We start from the raw sequence: 16,362 nt of genomic DNA, 5'->3' as shown, positions 1-16,362 counted from the left end.
TAGGCAAAGGGCCAGATTTGAAACAATATGCCCCCCTTTTTTTCTTGTGTTTGTATAGTTCTCAGAGTTGTTTTTTTTAAAGGAAGCTAAGGAAGGAAACAAAATAAACACCCTGTTTGTTAATGTTCTTATTTATTTAATTATTGATTTAGGGCGTATATATATTTTATTTATGTTAAACGAATCAGGAGGAATCTCATTGAAACGACAGAGTAATGACCAAAAAAGCTGACAAAAAACGAGTACAAAAACATTTAACAAATAAGAGAACTATATATATATACACAAAAAAAAAAACCTTTGTCCTGTTTTGAACGAGGTCCATTGTATCCCCCGTTACATAATTCCATTAATTTGATAGTTTGTGTTTTACGACACTTCTTGTTATATTCAGTTCTGCATGCATAGTACATTTCTAAGTGTATCACTCCTTAAAAAAACAAAACACATGGAACCTTGATTGGAATGTCAGCAGGTTAACCTACAACCCACTGTTAAAATACCCGGTATGTACTGAAACTCGGTGTTTATTTATTTGAATCAATAGTGCCAGTGGTGTAAACGGGCGCATAGAAATGGTTAATTTCGAAGCACCCGGATAAGTATCTGATATAGCATTTGCCCGGGATTACTCAATTCCAGTTTTACTACCCTGCAGCAGCAGCATCGCTGGCTCCGCGCTCTTGGCTGGCCAGGTGTGTTTACCTGTGAGACATCTGCCGACGTCATTCTCGGGGGGGGGGGGAGGATGGGTGTGTCACGTGATCGATTCCCAGGCGGTTGTGTCGCTCGCCATGTTTTGGGTGATACAGGGAAAGGGAAGACAATTTAACAAACAGGTAAGAAACACCATTTCAACAACTTTTAACCTGCCTGGCGATGAGTACTGCAGCATAATTTTAATGGGGAGTACAGACTTCATTAGATTTATACAGGGTTATTAATATTGATTTCATGAAACTTTGTTTTTTTGTTTAAAAAAGAAAAACCCTGTAACGACACTGGTTAGTTGTTTTCAGGGGAATTTACCGTAATTAGAGTTTAGTTTAGTGTGTAGGTCAGTTAAGATGTTGTTGGTACGGTTACGAACAAACAATGAGAATGAGGTTTTAGCTTTCGTTTCAAGAAAGCGTTTTAAGTGTGTGTAAATATATTTTTGATTTAACGTAAGTAGGGTGTATAATACCGTGACCAACACTGCAGGTGAACGTGAACTGAACCGCGGCGGTTATATCAATATTTGTTTATATTGTTATATGTTGGTCTGACACTGTTGCTGAAGCCCGAGGCCAAACCAAATCAGTGCCATTCGGATCCGAAGAGAAAATAATAACTTTATGTTCAAAATCAGGAGCTTCACACAGAACTGTGTTAGTGGTTTTGTTTCGGGGGGCACTGATTTGGTTTGGCCTCGATATGCTACACTGAACTAAACAAACGAAGGCACGGATAAAGCAGGTTTTTCTGTAAAGCGCTGCAATTTGATGAATCAAGTTATTTGGTACAGTAGCACGTAAGCAACAAAAAAAAAAGTGCCGGGTATGATAAACATTTTGAAAATATGAACAATTCAAGGCTGTTATCGTATGGCCCGCCCACCAGAGGAAAAAAATACATTTCTTTGACATACATTTGCAATCATGTATATTAATTTATTGTATGGAAATGCAAATCTGTTAGTACATTAACATGTTCAAGTCCAGATTTCCGATTTCAAATAACGTTATGTTAAAACGTTCCCATTGTAAGATTTGGGTATTTTAATGCCTGAGTACATTGAAGTTCCACTATATAGAAGTTATACACATCCAAACACAGCAAGTACAAGCAATCGGGAAGCAATGTGATTTACAAATGCAGTCGATAAAGCACCTAATGAGTGCAGATGCTGTAAGTAAACACATTCGAATATGAGAAGGCATTATTTAAATGCAGAAACCAGATTATCTGAGTGCTATTTAAGTATTTCCAGTAACCAGCTTGATTTAAAGACTAAATGTAAGGTTCTAGAGAACTTCTAAACACCTTGGCACTAGCTATAACCTGCCTTGACTTAGCTGCTTATAGTTTTACTCTAAAGAACACCTATTGAAAAAATTAAGTAGATTTGATTTCAAGCCACATTAAAGCACCTCATGGGTTCTCTTAAGGTACATTACACTGGTCATTTCAAAGAAAACAGGCCTTGATGACCATTATAAAGCAGGAACTCCTCTTGCATACCAGTTTCACCTATTCCAGGTTATAATACAAGCTTGATTAGACAAAGTGCATAGATAACAAACTCAGGAGTGTCTTGAACATAGTAAAACCAGGAATGGGGCACACATCTATGCAATGGGAGACTTATTCCCATCCCTGTAAAGTGCACTCCAAGTGCTGTCGTATTCATGGTTTCAGTTTGCATGGGGAAGTAAGCTTGAATAGCAGCAGATCACACAATAGCACTGCTGTGTCTGTGAATATGAATGACAGGTTTCACCATTGTCTCTCTCTTGCAGGTGCTTGGCCCCTTGGTGAGAGAAAGCTTGGACATTTCCAGCAAGGCCATGTAAGTCTTGCAGAGTTGCTGCGTGCTTACGAGGTATTTAAGTGAAACTATTTTTTTTAACACTAACCCACTAATCACAATGATAAGCAAATTATGCTAATAGTGTGATACTAACAAAAAGAAGAGGTTGCATGATTTTATTGTTTTGAGCCTTTCTGATCATTCTAAATCACTCCAGTGTAAGTGCTGCTTTGAAATATGATCCTGATGTTTAATTATAATTAAATTCACTTAATTCATCAGTACAAAAAATTCACTTAATGCACCAGTAGAAAAATACAGTAATAACGTTTAAGTACAAAAATGTTGGTTAGCCATGGTCAGCTTATTGATTTCTTGCCATCAGTCTTTCATCACAATTTTACATTTGCTGTGTAAGTCAAATAGCAAAAGTAACAGCTGATCAAAACTAAAATAAAATAATTGCTGTTTGGGATTATTTTGTGCATTATGTGCTGCAGCTGTTGTTTGTTTAGAAATACTAAAATTCAGAGGCAGTCATTTCTAAATGGGGTTGAGTGTTGAATAGTTATGGAAGTTGGTAGGTAAGTGTGCCTGATCTCTGTGATTTGAATCTTGAATTTGAAACGATTTCTTTAGCCAGTAACCCATTCATCCCTAAGGGAATACACAGCTACAATAAACCGGCCTTCCCAGGTAGAGAACAGCTATTTTCAGAACAAAAAGCTTTACTATGTCATGCTAGTTTCTTTGGGTTGATTCTAGCATTATAAACCGACCAGTTTATCTCGGCTGCATTCAAACCCCTTTGATAAGCCGAGAGGGTTTAGCAAATCTGAATTCCTTTCTGCTCTTATTCTGTCATTGAAGCGAAGATGTAATGTCTGGTGTGGCCATCCCCTTCACCACAACATATAATTAGGGCGTCTGATTTTCAGGTTGTACCCGATTTGTCCCCCCAAATGCTTTTTTCTGCATTTGGGTTAAACTTGAAAACTCCCCAAATAGGCACATGCTGTATATGAATAAACACACGCACGGTTGTCTGTGATTCAAATGCAACAGAGCAGAACTGGTGCCGATGACGATAAGCTGATTTACCTATTAGAAAAATATGGCTTCTTACTGTAATTATATATATATATATATATATATATATATATATATATATTATATATATATATATACACACACACACACACACACACACACACACACACATATATATATATATAAAATGTACTGTAATATTTTTTTTCCTAAATTACAGCAATATAGCTTTAAGGTTTTAGCTTTTTTTTGCACACTTTTCTTCCCAGTTATTTGTTTTATGAGTGTGTGTTTAAGCCAAGAGCGTTTAGATGTAACAGTCGATCATTTCTCTTTATAAAACAGCATGGAGTAAAGTTGTTTAGTTTTCTTGTTTGTTCTGTGTGCAATTATACCTGCAACCCCACTACAAAATAAAACTTGATTGGAACAGGGACATGTTTGCAAAGCTTTTACTCCAGCATCTAATTATCTTGTGTTTTATTTTTTGAGAGGAGAAAAATCCATGTTACAAAATGAGAAACAAGCAGCTTGAGTGCTGAAGAGGCATTGAATTGTTCTGCTTGGTTGTTTTACAATTTTTTTTTTTTTTAAATCATCAGTCTTTTCTCCTTTTAAAAAAAACAGAAGTAAAGACCGGAGGAAGTGCTTTGAACCTCGCCCCTTTGTTCCTAGCGGGACCTGGTCCAGATTCCTACATAACATTGTACTGGAGGGGTGTAATTGATGTGCTTAGAAGCTGAATTGGAATTGCTTGCTTTCCCAAAACTGCCAAGTCATTTCCTGCAGGGCGGTAGTTACAGATAAAGTTATTTAAATAAAAGTTTTTGATAGCCTTTGTCACTTTCCCTAGGACTTACTGTATTTAAACACTTCAATGCAGGTCGGATTTTCAGTTGAGAGATGTCATACTTTAATAACAAGGTCTAAATCCATATAGGCCTTGTGGGTTATATGGTGGATGAGACTGCTGGATTCTTGCTTTACTTTATCACATACTGCAGCTGGCAGATGATCTGATGTTAACCCTTCATGAGTCACTTGCGTGGACTGCCGTACCAAAGCAACAAACGCATACACAGTTTGCAGGGTCTCTCAGAATGTGATGAAATCACCAGGGCATGTCAAATAGTACACCATACTTTAATCCTCAGGATCGTATTTTCACTGAACCTGAGAATATATTCTAAAAAGGCTAATATCTTGTCAATGGGGCACATGTCTGCACAATGTAGAATGACATCGGGGAGGATGACTCTGTGTAAACTGTAAGGCATCTATCTCTTGCAGTACAATGGACAGAGGTTGCATTCTGACATTGTGTATAACACTCCCTGTACACCACTCCTGAGCAAACAAATTCCTTCGGGTTAGTTCTTTTCTTTCCTTTAGTTTCACCAGGAAAAATGAATAACGTCTCCTCAATTTAGTTCCCTAGTCTGGGGGAGTTGTGTGGAGAGGAGAGGGGTAAGGGGATGAAAAAAACATCTTAGTATTTCTTTTAAAGTGGCGGAGGTGACCAGTTTAATCTTGTACACCCAATTCTCTTGTATTGGGTCACACTGGGTGAGATTGTAAAATAGTGTAAGTTTATTGAAAACGTGGAATTATTGGCAATTGTGTACCATTTTGTTTTCCGTAATTAACCATTTAAACTTGCATACAGCCTTAATGGGTTTTTTGTTTCCAGATGAGGTAAAAACAAATGTTGTCCCTTCCTATTCCCCCCCTACAGGGCAGAGAATATTTCAGATGTCGTCTGGAGGAAGTTCTTCAGTCCGATTCGATCGGATCCGGGGCCCTCGATATGATGAAGTTTCAGTGGACCCCCCTGTTCCAGTGGACTCAAGAAGGTCTTTGGATGAGCTGAGGGGCAGCGATTTGGCCCGGAGCGCTGACCCCCTTCCTCCGCCTGCGCTACCCATTCACCCCCCAGTCGGCCCTGAATTTTACCACAGTGAGAACGACGAGCCGGTCGAAGCCATAGAACTGAAACCTGTGAGGCGGTTCATCCCGGACTCTGTGAAGAACTTCTTCCGGGGCAGCCGCAGCGAGCCGCAGCTCGACATGTCTGCCGCAGACTCGGACAGCCCCGCCAGCCGTGGGAAAGAGTGCTCCCCTCCAGCCTCCCCCTCCCTTGACACCCGCAAGATGAAGACCTCGGCCGCCAGCTCCTACCGGGATCCCTACGGGGCCTCAGGGAGCAGCTACAACTCCCGCCTGCCCATGCTCCCGCATGACCCCTACGATTCCCTGGACAGGAGGACACACCACACGGCTATGACCTACAGCGAGAGGGTGGAGGAATACCACATGAAATACTCGTACATGAAGTCCTGGCCTGGCCTGCTGCGAATCCTGGCTGTCTTTGAGTTGCTGCTCGGCGCGGCTGTCTTTGCCTGCGTCTGCGCCTACATTCACAAGGACAACGAGTGGTTCAACATGTTCGGGTACCGGCAGCCTTACGATTACGGGGGGAGCAGCGCGTATGGGGGGTACTACTACAGTGGGCCCAAAACTCCCTTTGTCTTGGTGGTGGCCGGGCTGGCCTGGCTGGTGACAGTGATCCTTCTGGTTCTTGGCATGACCATGTACTACCGCACCATTCTCCTGGACTCCCACTGGTGGCCCCTGACGGAGTTCGGCCTGAACATTGCCCTCTTCATTTTGTACCTGGCCGCCGCGATCGTCTATGTGAACGACACGAATCGAGGAGGGCTCTGCTCCTACCCGCTGTTTAACAACGGCATCAATGGAGCCTTCTGCCGAGTGGAAGGGGGGCAGACGGCAGGGATGATCTTTCTGTTTGTCACCGTGTTGATGTACCTCATCAGTGCTATCGTCTGCCTGAAGCTGTGGAGACATGAGACTGCAAGGAGGTACAAGCAGCATAGGGAACATGAGGTAAGCGAAACGCGTATGGTGTTAAACAACACCTCAGTGACCTGTTTGGCGGTGCTGTGTGCTACCATGAAATAGATAAAGTGAGTTGGGAGGCACCATCTGGTACCCGGGGAGACCTGTATTGAAATGTTTATATAAGGTTTGTGAATCAGACCTAAAAGGTTACGCAGAGCAGTCTGCATTTATAGAGGTAGGAAACATTGAGACTTTTAGTGCGTTTAGACTAACAATTCGGATCTGTACTGGCTCTGAGTCGATCCGATTAAAAGATTCTTATCATTTGAGCCACCCGTTCAACAAGCCTGTCGTTTGTTTCCGCTCATTAAGATTTCATTTTGGAGCAAAATGTTGAAAACTTGCCTATCGGACGTTTTAAAGAAACTGGTGTTATTGTATAGGCTACATTTCCACATCAGTCTGACAATGCTTTCAATGATGCAGTTAAAAAATAAAGCCTTTCAGAAACCGAAACGTCCTTTAAGGGGCGAATCCAGTCCTTTAAGAGCTTTTGGTCCTGATAGTAATGTTTATACGTGTATTCACATCCAGGGTTACCAGATTTCTATCGCAGGACCCTTTTAGGATGGCTGGACCTGGGACGGCTGCGTTTACACTACAGAAAAGATTGAAGCCGTCTCAGAGATGGCTTAACATTGAGTAGTGTAAACGGAGTATAAGTAATAAAGCACTGAATGTGAAGGCATTCAGGTAAAACCTGCAATAAAGACTACCTGTCTTCAGAACAGTCAATGCTCTCCACTAATGTACACCTGCTGTAGAAAGCAACCTGCTGCAGAAGAGCCCTGACTTGTCACCAGTGACGGGACCTGTTATTGATCCTGTCTGTATGTTTGTTTTATATTTTTAGATGAAAACATCAGAACCAGCTGGACCTAAATTGACGGTAACTGTTTTGCTTTGTTCAAATTTGTACCTCCTTGATTGAAATGTATGGATCTATTTACCTGTGTACTATATATAATTAAGTGTTTGAATTAACCCAGGGAGTACACATTTCTAAACATGGTTTAAATTAGTACAAGTGTTAAATACATTGGGAAATGGTGCTGAAAGACACCGATACCAGACTGTTCAATTGTGTAATAATATGTTCTAAGTTTCTCTAAACACAGTCCAATGAGGAGTTGTTATATTTTGGATAAATGACTACTAAATGTATAATAACTTCACTAGCACATTTCACCTGGTAAAAAGTGTTTGGTTAAGCACAAAAATATGCTGAAATCGTAAGGTGAGAGTATTAATTTCTGCCGTCAACTGTCGCAAAGCATGCTGTCAGTTTAAAAAGTCGCCATCTCTGCTGTACTAGTTCTGTAGTGATTTTCTGAAGGACAGGTTGTTCAAGTTCATATTGCAGGTTATTTATTTTACCCGTGGTCTGTAGGACATGCCCCCAGAGTCAACGCTTATTTAAGTGCTGACTGTGTTCAGGACAGATTCAAGTATATTTTATGTTTTTGCGTTCCAGGCACTGCTGTTTACTAAATATTAGCATTTTCTGTTTGAAAACCGCATCGCTGTAGATGAACACCATTCATTGTCACACTTCACTTTTAGCCCTAGAAGTTTGCTTATTGCTTCTCCGTACAGAAGAAGATATCATTATAATTCAAAGGCCCAGGGCGGAGGTTTCAGGCAATATTTGTTTGAAAACAAAAAAGCAGAAAAACACAACATGTTCCCTGGCAGCAGGACTTCCTTGTTGATCTCGAGTTCCTGATACTGAATTTTCCAGACTAACCACCTCCTCTTAGTCTTGTGGTTGGCCTTTACCCTGCTGTCAGCAGTGTCAGAGCACAAAAACAATACTGATAAGTTTTTACAATATTCTTTCAAAATGTAAACAAATCTTTGAATATTCTTTAATTTTGAATTGTCTTGAAAATGAAAGTCTAATTTGTAGTGTGTTACAGTAAAACAATGCTATGGAGTACTCTGATCATATCGCCCATTAAAGGAGTGAGAGGAACACTCTTCTGCACAGTAGAATGGTGGTGTTTATTTGTATATGAATCAGCCTCCGGGGGGGGGGGGGAAATGACAATGTATTCATTCCTAGTGTATAAAATATTAAGCGGTCTTTTTCATTTTAAACAACCTCCATCAACAAAGTCCTTAAATGTATAACCCTGATTTTTGCACTGACTTCAGTTCACGTTTTTATTGAATGTAGTAATATGAATTAAGGGGGGGTCAATAAGAAACCAGCAGGTTTCATATCGTGATGTGAAGTGTTAGAGCTGTCTCTTGTAGAGGCCCATTCATCTGGACAGTTGATCCTTTAGAATTTGTGCTAGCGCTTTATCAACTTTACAAGGCTGTGCCCTAGTCCAAATATGAATAGCCTAATGCACTTCTTCCTCAACTGATTGTTACTTGCCATTACAAGATAGCAGCCGTGTATTATTGTTAAGCAAACAAGATTGCATTGTTCGCGTGTGTTTGCTGCCATTTCAGCCAATAACTCAACAAAAAAGCAAATAAAATCTCTCAGGAGCCTAAACCTTGTTTGATATACGTTATCACTGTTTATATTTTACTGTGAGAATTCTGGCAAGCACGATGGGCTTTAAGTCTACGGGTCATATTCATAAAGCATTGCTTGTAAAAAGACAAACAAACTGCAAAGTTTACAGAACTAGCAAAGAATAGCTCAGGTGCACATAGGAGTTCCGTAATGACTATCTGGACTCATTTATATGAAGCATTTTAATATGAGCGTTTGTGACAAATAAGGTTTAAACATAACATGGTGTCAAAGGCTGGAACCATTAAAAAAGTATCGCACACGTTTCTAGTTTCAGTGCAGCAACACATTATTCAAGTTATAACAAGTTTGTTGAAATGTTTGCTTTGGTTCCTCTGTGGTAATGCATGATCCTGGCCAGAGGGGGTGTACAGTAGAGGAGGTTATCAGATGTACGTCTGGTGATCCTGTCCTGTCATAACAATCATGCAGTTGCAAAGCTTGGCATGGGTATTCATTCGTTCTTGATGGGATCAGAGTCTTGGCCATGGTACCTACCTATGAATGCGGTCAGGCTTGAGAGTGGTGATGTTATGAATCTGTTTATCTTTTTTTTTTTTAACCTATATCTTCAGATGTGCTTATTGACTTGATCATCTGAGCTTTATCAAACTGTGCACAGGCTTATGTTAGAATACATTATTCAACATACTATTCATTTCCCAGCATAGGGGAAAAGCATTAAAAATCATCTGTTTTTTTCATATTAATATGTTTATCATTTTGTGGGGGGTATGTACGTAACCTGGTAGATGTTTATCCTTTGGAGGTTTGCAGGTTGCTTTTTAGATCATTTCCCTGTCATGAATGATAAACAAAAATCCTAAAACCCAAATAGTTTACTAAACGGTAAACAGTGTTTTGAAATAAATACCAAAAAAAATCAGTATAAATACAGTGTGATTAGAAAGTAAGTTTACCACATCAATGCACCAGAAAGGTTAAAATGTTTATTCAGCAGGGAGCTGTGGTAGGAGACGGCAGGACAGGAGCACCTGCAGTAATTCGCAAGGAGTTCAGACCAGTGGACATGAAACCAGGGGTTTTAAGCGGGCACATTCCTGCAGGACACATTCCTAACCCTGTAGTCGTGCCAGACTATGTTGTGTAAGTACTGCAGATACTAATCTTGCACTGTTGCGTATAGACGAGGCACGCTTACTGTAAAACACATGCTGTTATGCTCTCAGATGATTTTACTGTCAATTTAGGGTTACTTTTGAAAGTAAACAATTGCTGGCAAAATCAATGGTTCTGCTTTATTGTGAATAATAATAATGAAAAAGTGGAATATTTAATGTCATGTTAACCACTTCAAATTATATTTTTAATTTTAACTTGTAAAGCCTAGGAGTTCTGCTTTGAACAGTGCCAACCATACTTGTGTCCCAACAGTAAGTACCCTAACATCAAGACTGATGACGAGCGAGACCGCTACAAAGCCGTGTTCAATGACCAGCACTCGGAATATAAAGAGCTTCATGCTGAAGTCCAGGCAGTCCTGAAGAAGTTCACTGAAATGGATTCAGTGATGAAGAAACTGCCACGTTTCCCAGAAAACCAGATGGTTTGTGCAAGAAACAGACCCAGTTCAGTAGGGGTGGAATTATCCACTTATGTCACGAGATATATATATATATATATATATATATATATATATATATATATATATATATATATATATATACACACACACACACACACACACACACACACACACACACACACACACACACACAGTGGCTTGCAAAAGTATTCAGACCCTTGACCAATTCTCTCATATTACTGAATTACAAATGGTACATTGAAATTTCATTCTGTTTGATATTTTATTTTTAAACACTGAAACTCAAAATCAATTATTGTAAGGTGACATTGGTTTTATGTTGGGAAATATTTTTAAGAAAAATAAAAAACTGAAATATCTTGCTTGCATAAGTATTCAACCCCCACACATTAATATTTGGTAGAGCCATCTTTCGCTGCAATAACAGCTTTAAGTCTTTTGGGGTAAGTATGTACCAGCTTTGCACACAGTGTCGGAGTGTGCAAAGCTGGTACATACTTACCCCAAAAGACTTAAAACTTAAACTTTGTGTCGGAGTGATTGTGGCCCATTCTTCTTGGCAGATTTGCTCCAGGTTGTTCAGGTTGGTTGTACGATGCTTGTGGACCGCAGTTTTCAAATAGTGCCGCAGATTCTCAATGGGATTGAGATCAGGACTTTGAATGGGCCACTGTAGGACATTCACCTTTTTGTTCTTGAGCCACTCCAATGTTGCTTTGGCCTTGTGCTTGGGATCATTGTCCTGCTGAAAGGTGAATTTCCTCCCAAGCTTCAGTTTTTTAGCGGACTGAAGCAGATTCTCTTGCAGTATTTTCCTGTATTTTGCTCCATCCATTCTTCCTTCAATTGTAACAAGATGCCCTGTCCCTGCTGATGAGAAGCATCCCCACAGCATGATGCTGCCACCACCATACTTCACTGTAGGGATGGTGTGTCTTGAGGCATGGGCAGTACTTTCTGGCAAACTCCAGACGTGCTTTCAGATGGTGCTTTTTGAGTAACGGCTTCTTTCTTGCCACCCTCCCATACAGGCCGGTGTTATGCAGAGCTCTTGATATGGTTGACTGCACCATTACTCCACTCCCAGCCACTGAACTCTGTAGCTCCTTCAAAGTGATTGTTGGCCTCTGTGGCTTCTCTCACAAGTCTCCTTGTTTGAGTGCTGAGTTTTGAGGGACAGCCTTTTCTTGGCAGTGCCTGGGTGGTGTGATGCAGCTTCCAATTCCTGATTATTGATCCAACTGTGCTCACTGGGATATCATTTTGTACCTTTTCCCTAATCTATGCATTTGTATTACTTTATCTCTAACTTCTGTAGAATGCTCTTTGGTCTTAATTTTCCTTCAGATTCACAGCCTTACCAATGATCCTTCAACAGTGGGGTTTTTATCCAGAAAATTTGACCACAACTTTAATGGTTCACAGATGGAGGCCAATGGTAAGGTAATTGTGTCCTCGTTAGGGCAATTTCTTTCATCGGTGCAAACTGGGAGCTTCCACAGCACAGGGGTTGAATACTTATGCAAGCAAGATATTTCGGTTTTTTATTTTTCTTAAAAATATTTCCCAAGATAAAACCAATGTCACCTTACAATAATTGATTCTGAGTTTCAGTGCTTAAAAAATAAAATATCAAACAGAATGAAATTTCAATGTACCATTTGTAATTCAGTAATATGAGAGAATTGGTCAGGGGTCTGAATACTTTTGCAAGCCACTGTATATACACACACACACAGACATTTGATGGTCCCTATGGGCTATGATCATTTAACAGTGGACTTATAAGATAACAAATTAAACGAGATAGGGAGAGTACGTTTTCTCACCAGCTGTAAAACACATGCACTCTTCATTCAAGAACTGTTTAGTGACGTATGTGAGCGATGCACACCTCTATTACGATGCGACATATCATTTAAAGAATCAGGATTCATCGATACATGTTTAACGCAGAGAGCAGTGTGAAGAAAGCACTGAACATCCTGCACTGCTTTTTTTAAATGTATGTTACTGTAGTAAGTTATTGGCTTGGAAGTGGCATACATTACTTTTAATTGTGCATGACATTTCTATTTAATATGAAAATATATATATTATATATTATATATATATAATGTAGATGGTATTTCATCCATAACTGTACAACACTCAACAGTGCTGATTTTTGAAATACTAAAAGAAACACATTTTAATTTACTAAGTTTTAGTATTTCTAAATTAAGAAGGTATGAAATATAGAAGAAACTTTTCACTATATATTTCTGGGTTCACCCCCTTTGAAATTCCTGCCCTCTTGCAGTGAGTGTGACTCCAGTCGAGGCTGGCTTGCCTCCAGGTGCTACATGCTAAAACATGCTGTTTGTTCTCCTAGGTACAAGTTGCTTGTTTCTAAATTAAATTGTATTGCCGTCTTCAAGCAACATCTAATAAACACTGTCTTCATTTTAGGAGCATGACCGGATATGTAAAATTTTTGGGGAATATGAGAAGAAAAAGAATGTAAGTTTGGAGGGCAGATTTTAGCTTTTTAAAAGAGAGTTCAAAGCTGTTTGTTTTTGTGCTTGCACAGTGTGTAATGCTGAGATCTAAACCAATGCAGGGCTGTTATACTAGATTGAGCACTTTAAAAGTCAGTGTTCATAGATTAAATGCAATGTGTGTATGCATCAAACTTTATTCTAGACTGTTGAGGAAACCAGCATTTCTACGATTCAGAACTAACTTTTAAAAAGTTTTTTTTTTTTTTCTAAACTCTTTTAAAGAAGGTGCTATGAATGTTTGTTCATCTGAGAGTGTAATTGCATACAGGTATGTATTGCTGTAATCACTGTGTGGTGGTGTTGTGTTTTGCAGGACCCTGCATTCTTGGAGAAAAAGGAACGCTGTGAATACCTGAAGAGTAAGCTCTCCCACATCAAGCAGAAGATCCAGGAGTACGACAAAGTGATGGGCTGGAACGATGGCTACAGTACATAACTTGAACTTGAGGGGGGAGCCCATCATTTGATTATTTAGTCTGAGAATGTGGTGTCACTGCAATTTTATACAAAGGTGTTCGCTCACTATTTTCTTTTTTACTTGTGTAATTTCTATTAAGTACTTTTGCTGTAAACCCATGTGCAGGACATTCATGCAGAAAACCAAAACATGTTTTAAATTGTCTCCAAAGCTCATTGAGGGTTAAAAAAAAAAAAAAAGTACTGGGCTGGTTTCACAGATACTGATTAGCCTTCAGCTTGCACCCCTCAATGATGCCCGACGTACAGTTGTGCTGGATTACGTCTAATTGGGATTTGTAAAACCAGAAGAATATGTTATGCACAGTGTTGTCTTCAGGAAAAACCATGTAAGATTTGTGTTGATTTAAGGAAAATATTAAATGTTCTGTGTCCAGCATTTCACATAGATTTTATTTTATTTTTTGGTCTAAGCCTGGTAAAATGTCTTTATAGGAAATTAATGAAAAAGCCCTTAACTGTGGAAAAATACATGGATCCTTTTATACGTTCCTGATAAGGTGACTTTGTCCAAAAACAATGTGAAGAATTCTGAATGTATGCTTTCACTGATCGTCTTTTATCCATTCCTAGGAGGTAAAATGACGTTATTACAATGCATTGAGTGTGGAGTTCTTGTAAACCTGTGATACTCAACCAAGAGAAACCTTTTTGAGAATGAAAATGTAACAGGTATCTGGCCTTCTGTTCTCCTGGAAAATGTTAATAAGTACTACTAATTTCTTAATTTCTTTCTTATATATACACACACACACACACACACCTGAACAGTATGTGTTTATGTAGTAGAACAAATGCAATTGCTTTGTAGAAATGCGTGATGATTTTTCCTTTGTCTGTTAAATCTATGTTGTGTTTCTAGTTTATTGTGTTTGTTTCTTTATGTGATTAAAAACTGAGTGTGTTGTGTCCTTGTGTAAAGCATGTGTTTTCACCAGTCACTGGAATAGTGCATGAGGCCTTAAACTGGTAGTTACAGCACTGTAATGAAGTCGTTTGTAATCGAATAACAGCTGTTTACGATGTGCAGTTATTTCTAATAAAATACCTGTCTTTTTATTTGAAAGCTGCATTTACTATTAAAACTCTTTCAGAATGGGACTCTGATATTGTACAGGATTACAGGTTGTGTTTATGGACAGATTGCTACAAATGAAAGATCAGTAACTTGGGGAGACACATTTGACAAAGGGGGTTTTACCAGGAGGGTTTCAATTAAACGACTTGTTCTACAGTCTGCTACCTGAGGAGACAGTGCTTCTCATACTGACACCCTACATTGTATTTTGAGAAATCAAAAGGGTTATTCTTAAAACCCTGAAGCACATTTCAAACAAAACATTCAGAAATGTGTGAAAAAAATCTGTTGGAAACTTCCTTTGAACTGTCTTGGAAGGGGCTTTTCCACAACGTGATTAACATCTTGACTAGTCTGTTACACTTCAGTTGATACCTATTTCAATCTGATACTAGGTGAATTTACTGACGTACAGAACCTCTTTTTCCTTGTACTTTTTTTAAAATTTATTTGATTAAATACTGTAATTATATTGGAGTTCAAACAAAGGTTTTGAAATATACTTTAAACTAGCACTAGCAATATTATTATTGTCTTTTTTTTGGCTTGAAGATCCTTTAGTTCTTTGTTTTAATTCAGAACATACCAATTTTATCCGGTTAAATAGCGATTTTGCTGGTATCTAACCACGGTGCAGTAGGGCCGCCCTATCGTGGCGTACATCGGTTAATACAGACAGGCGCATCACACACAGGCGGAGGGCGGGCCGAACCGGGATACCGATACCGCGGTGCAAAGCGTGATTACATCGCACCTACCACCCCTGCTGCTGCCATGCCCAGTTCTCGCTACAGGTACACCCTGTGAGCGCAATTAAAACGGTGTGGTGTTGTAACAAGATGTAGAAGTAACTGTTATTCTTTTTGCATTGTTTGTCATATCTGCATATTCTAAAAAAATAAATAAATAGTCAACAAAAGAAAATGGGACGGGGCAGTAACACTGCTGGTGCTGATAGCTGTAAGATTGTGTACGTCGTCTGACGCCGTTGTAACGAACTAACTGAAGCTCACATGGCCTTCCTAAATAAGTAAATAATAAAATAAATCATAATAACATAGTGGCGATGTCGAAAGAAGCAGCAGATACGCAAATAGCTAACGACCTTGACAACACATTTGAACTGTTGCCGCCCATCCACCCAGAACTCGTTAAATCAGCCGGGTTTCACCAGCTAAGGGGAACAAAACAAGCACCTGTTGGGTTGAAGTAAACAAATAGATAAATAAAACATCAATAACTGGAAACACCTGTTGAAATATGAAGGATAAGCCGTCCTAGCCTAGGTTCTGTAAATGCACGTTAGTAATATAAATATGAAGGAATGAAGACTCATTCAGACATACCAGGGCTGAAGAAAGGGAAATGGGTATTATAATTAAGAACTTGTGTGTGCAGCTACACTCGCAGCAGCGACATCAGATGCATTCGTGCAGTAAAAATATCATACGGGTAGTGCTTTCGATTAAAAAAAAAAAAGTTTAATGATTTTGGTGTTATATTATTAGTACCCACAGGAGAAATAACTATTTAAAACATACACAATTTGGTCTATCTCTTTGTCGTTTATAATGTAAATACGGGTCCTATACTTAGCTTTTAGCGCGCCTCAGTAACAACTTGTGGAATAACCTGTTGGGATAGCTCTTCACGGTTTACTTGATGCGGAGCTAGTCGGGGAGC

General features: G+C 39.3%; 1 protein-coding gene across 5 annotated transcripts; it reads left to right on the top strand.

Annotated features, from left to right (window-relative positions):
• Nucleotides 1-756: 756 nt before the first annotated feature.
• On the top strand, nucleotides 757-14,661 carry LOC121312725 (MARVEL domain-containing protein 2-like). 5 transcript variants are annotated; one of them, XM_041244451.1, is made up of 8 exons: nucleotides 757-839; nucleotides 2,502-2,551; nucleotides 5,298-6,466; nucleotides 7,335-7,370; nucleotides 9,973-10,121; nucleotides 10,410-10,581; nucleotides 13,033-13,083; nucleotides 13,438-14,661. In XM_041244451.1, exons 3-8 carry the CDS (start codon nucleotides 5,315-5,317, stop codon nucleotides 13,558-13,560), a joined length of 1,683 nt encoding a protein of 560 aa, XP_041100385.1. In that variant the 5' UTR covers nucleotides 757-839; nucleotides 2,502-2,551; nucleotides 5,298-5,314; the 3' UTR covers nucleotides 13,561-14,661. The 5 variants fall into 5 exon arrangements, with proteins under 5 accessions (XP_041100385.1, XP_041100376.1, XP_041100400.1 ...); XM_041244442.1 differs by having other exon boundaries at nucleotides 2,502-2,584; XM_041244458.1 differs by having other exon boundaries at nucleotides 762-839; nucleotides 2,502-2,584; nucleotides 9,976-10,121.
• Nucleotides 14,662-16,362: the final 1,701 nt, after the last annotated feature.

This window comes from Polyodon spathula, chromosome 1 (genome assembly GCF_017654505.1).
Source record: "Polyodon spathula isolate WHYD16114869_AA chromosome 1, ASM1765450v1, whole genome shotgun sequence".
NCBI lineage: Eukaryota > Metazoa > Chordata > Actinopteri > Acipenseriformes > Polyodontidae > Polyodon > Polyodon spathula.
This window is presented reverse-complemented; position numbering and strand designations above follow the sequence as displayed.

Bases quoted from the DNA above. Each gene is read 5' to 3' on its own strand.
- LOC121312725 (XM_041244451.1), top strand. From the start codon at position 5,315: ATGTCGTCTGGAGGAAGTTCTTCAGTCCGATTCGATCGGATCCGGGGC. The intron at 7,371-9,972 runs GTAACTGTTTTG...ATGTTTATTCAG, and splicing joins CAGCTGGACCTAAATTGACG to CAGGGAGCTGTGGTAGGAGA. The intron at 13,084-13,437 runs GTAAGTTTGGAG...TGTGTTTTGCAG, and splicing joins AATATGAGAAGAAAAAGAAT to GACCCTGCATTCTTGGAGAA.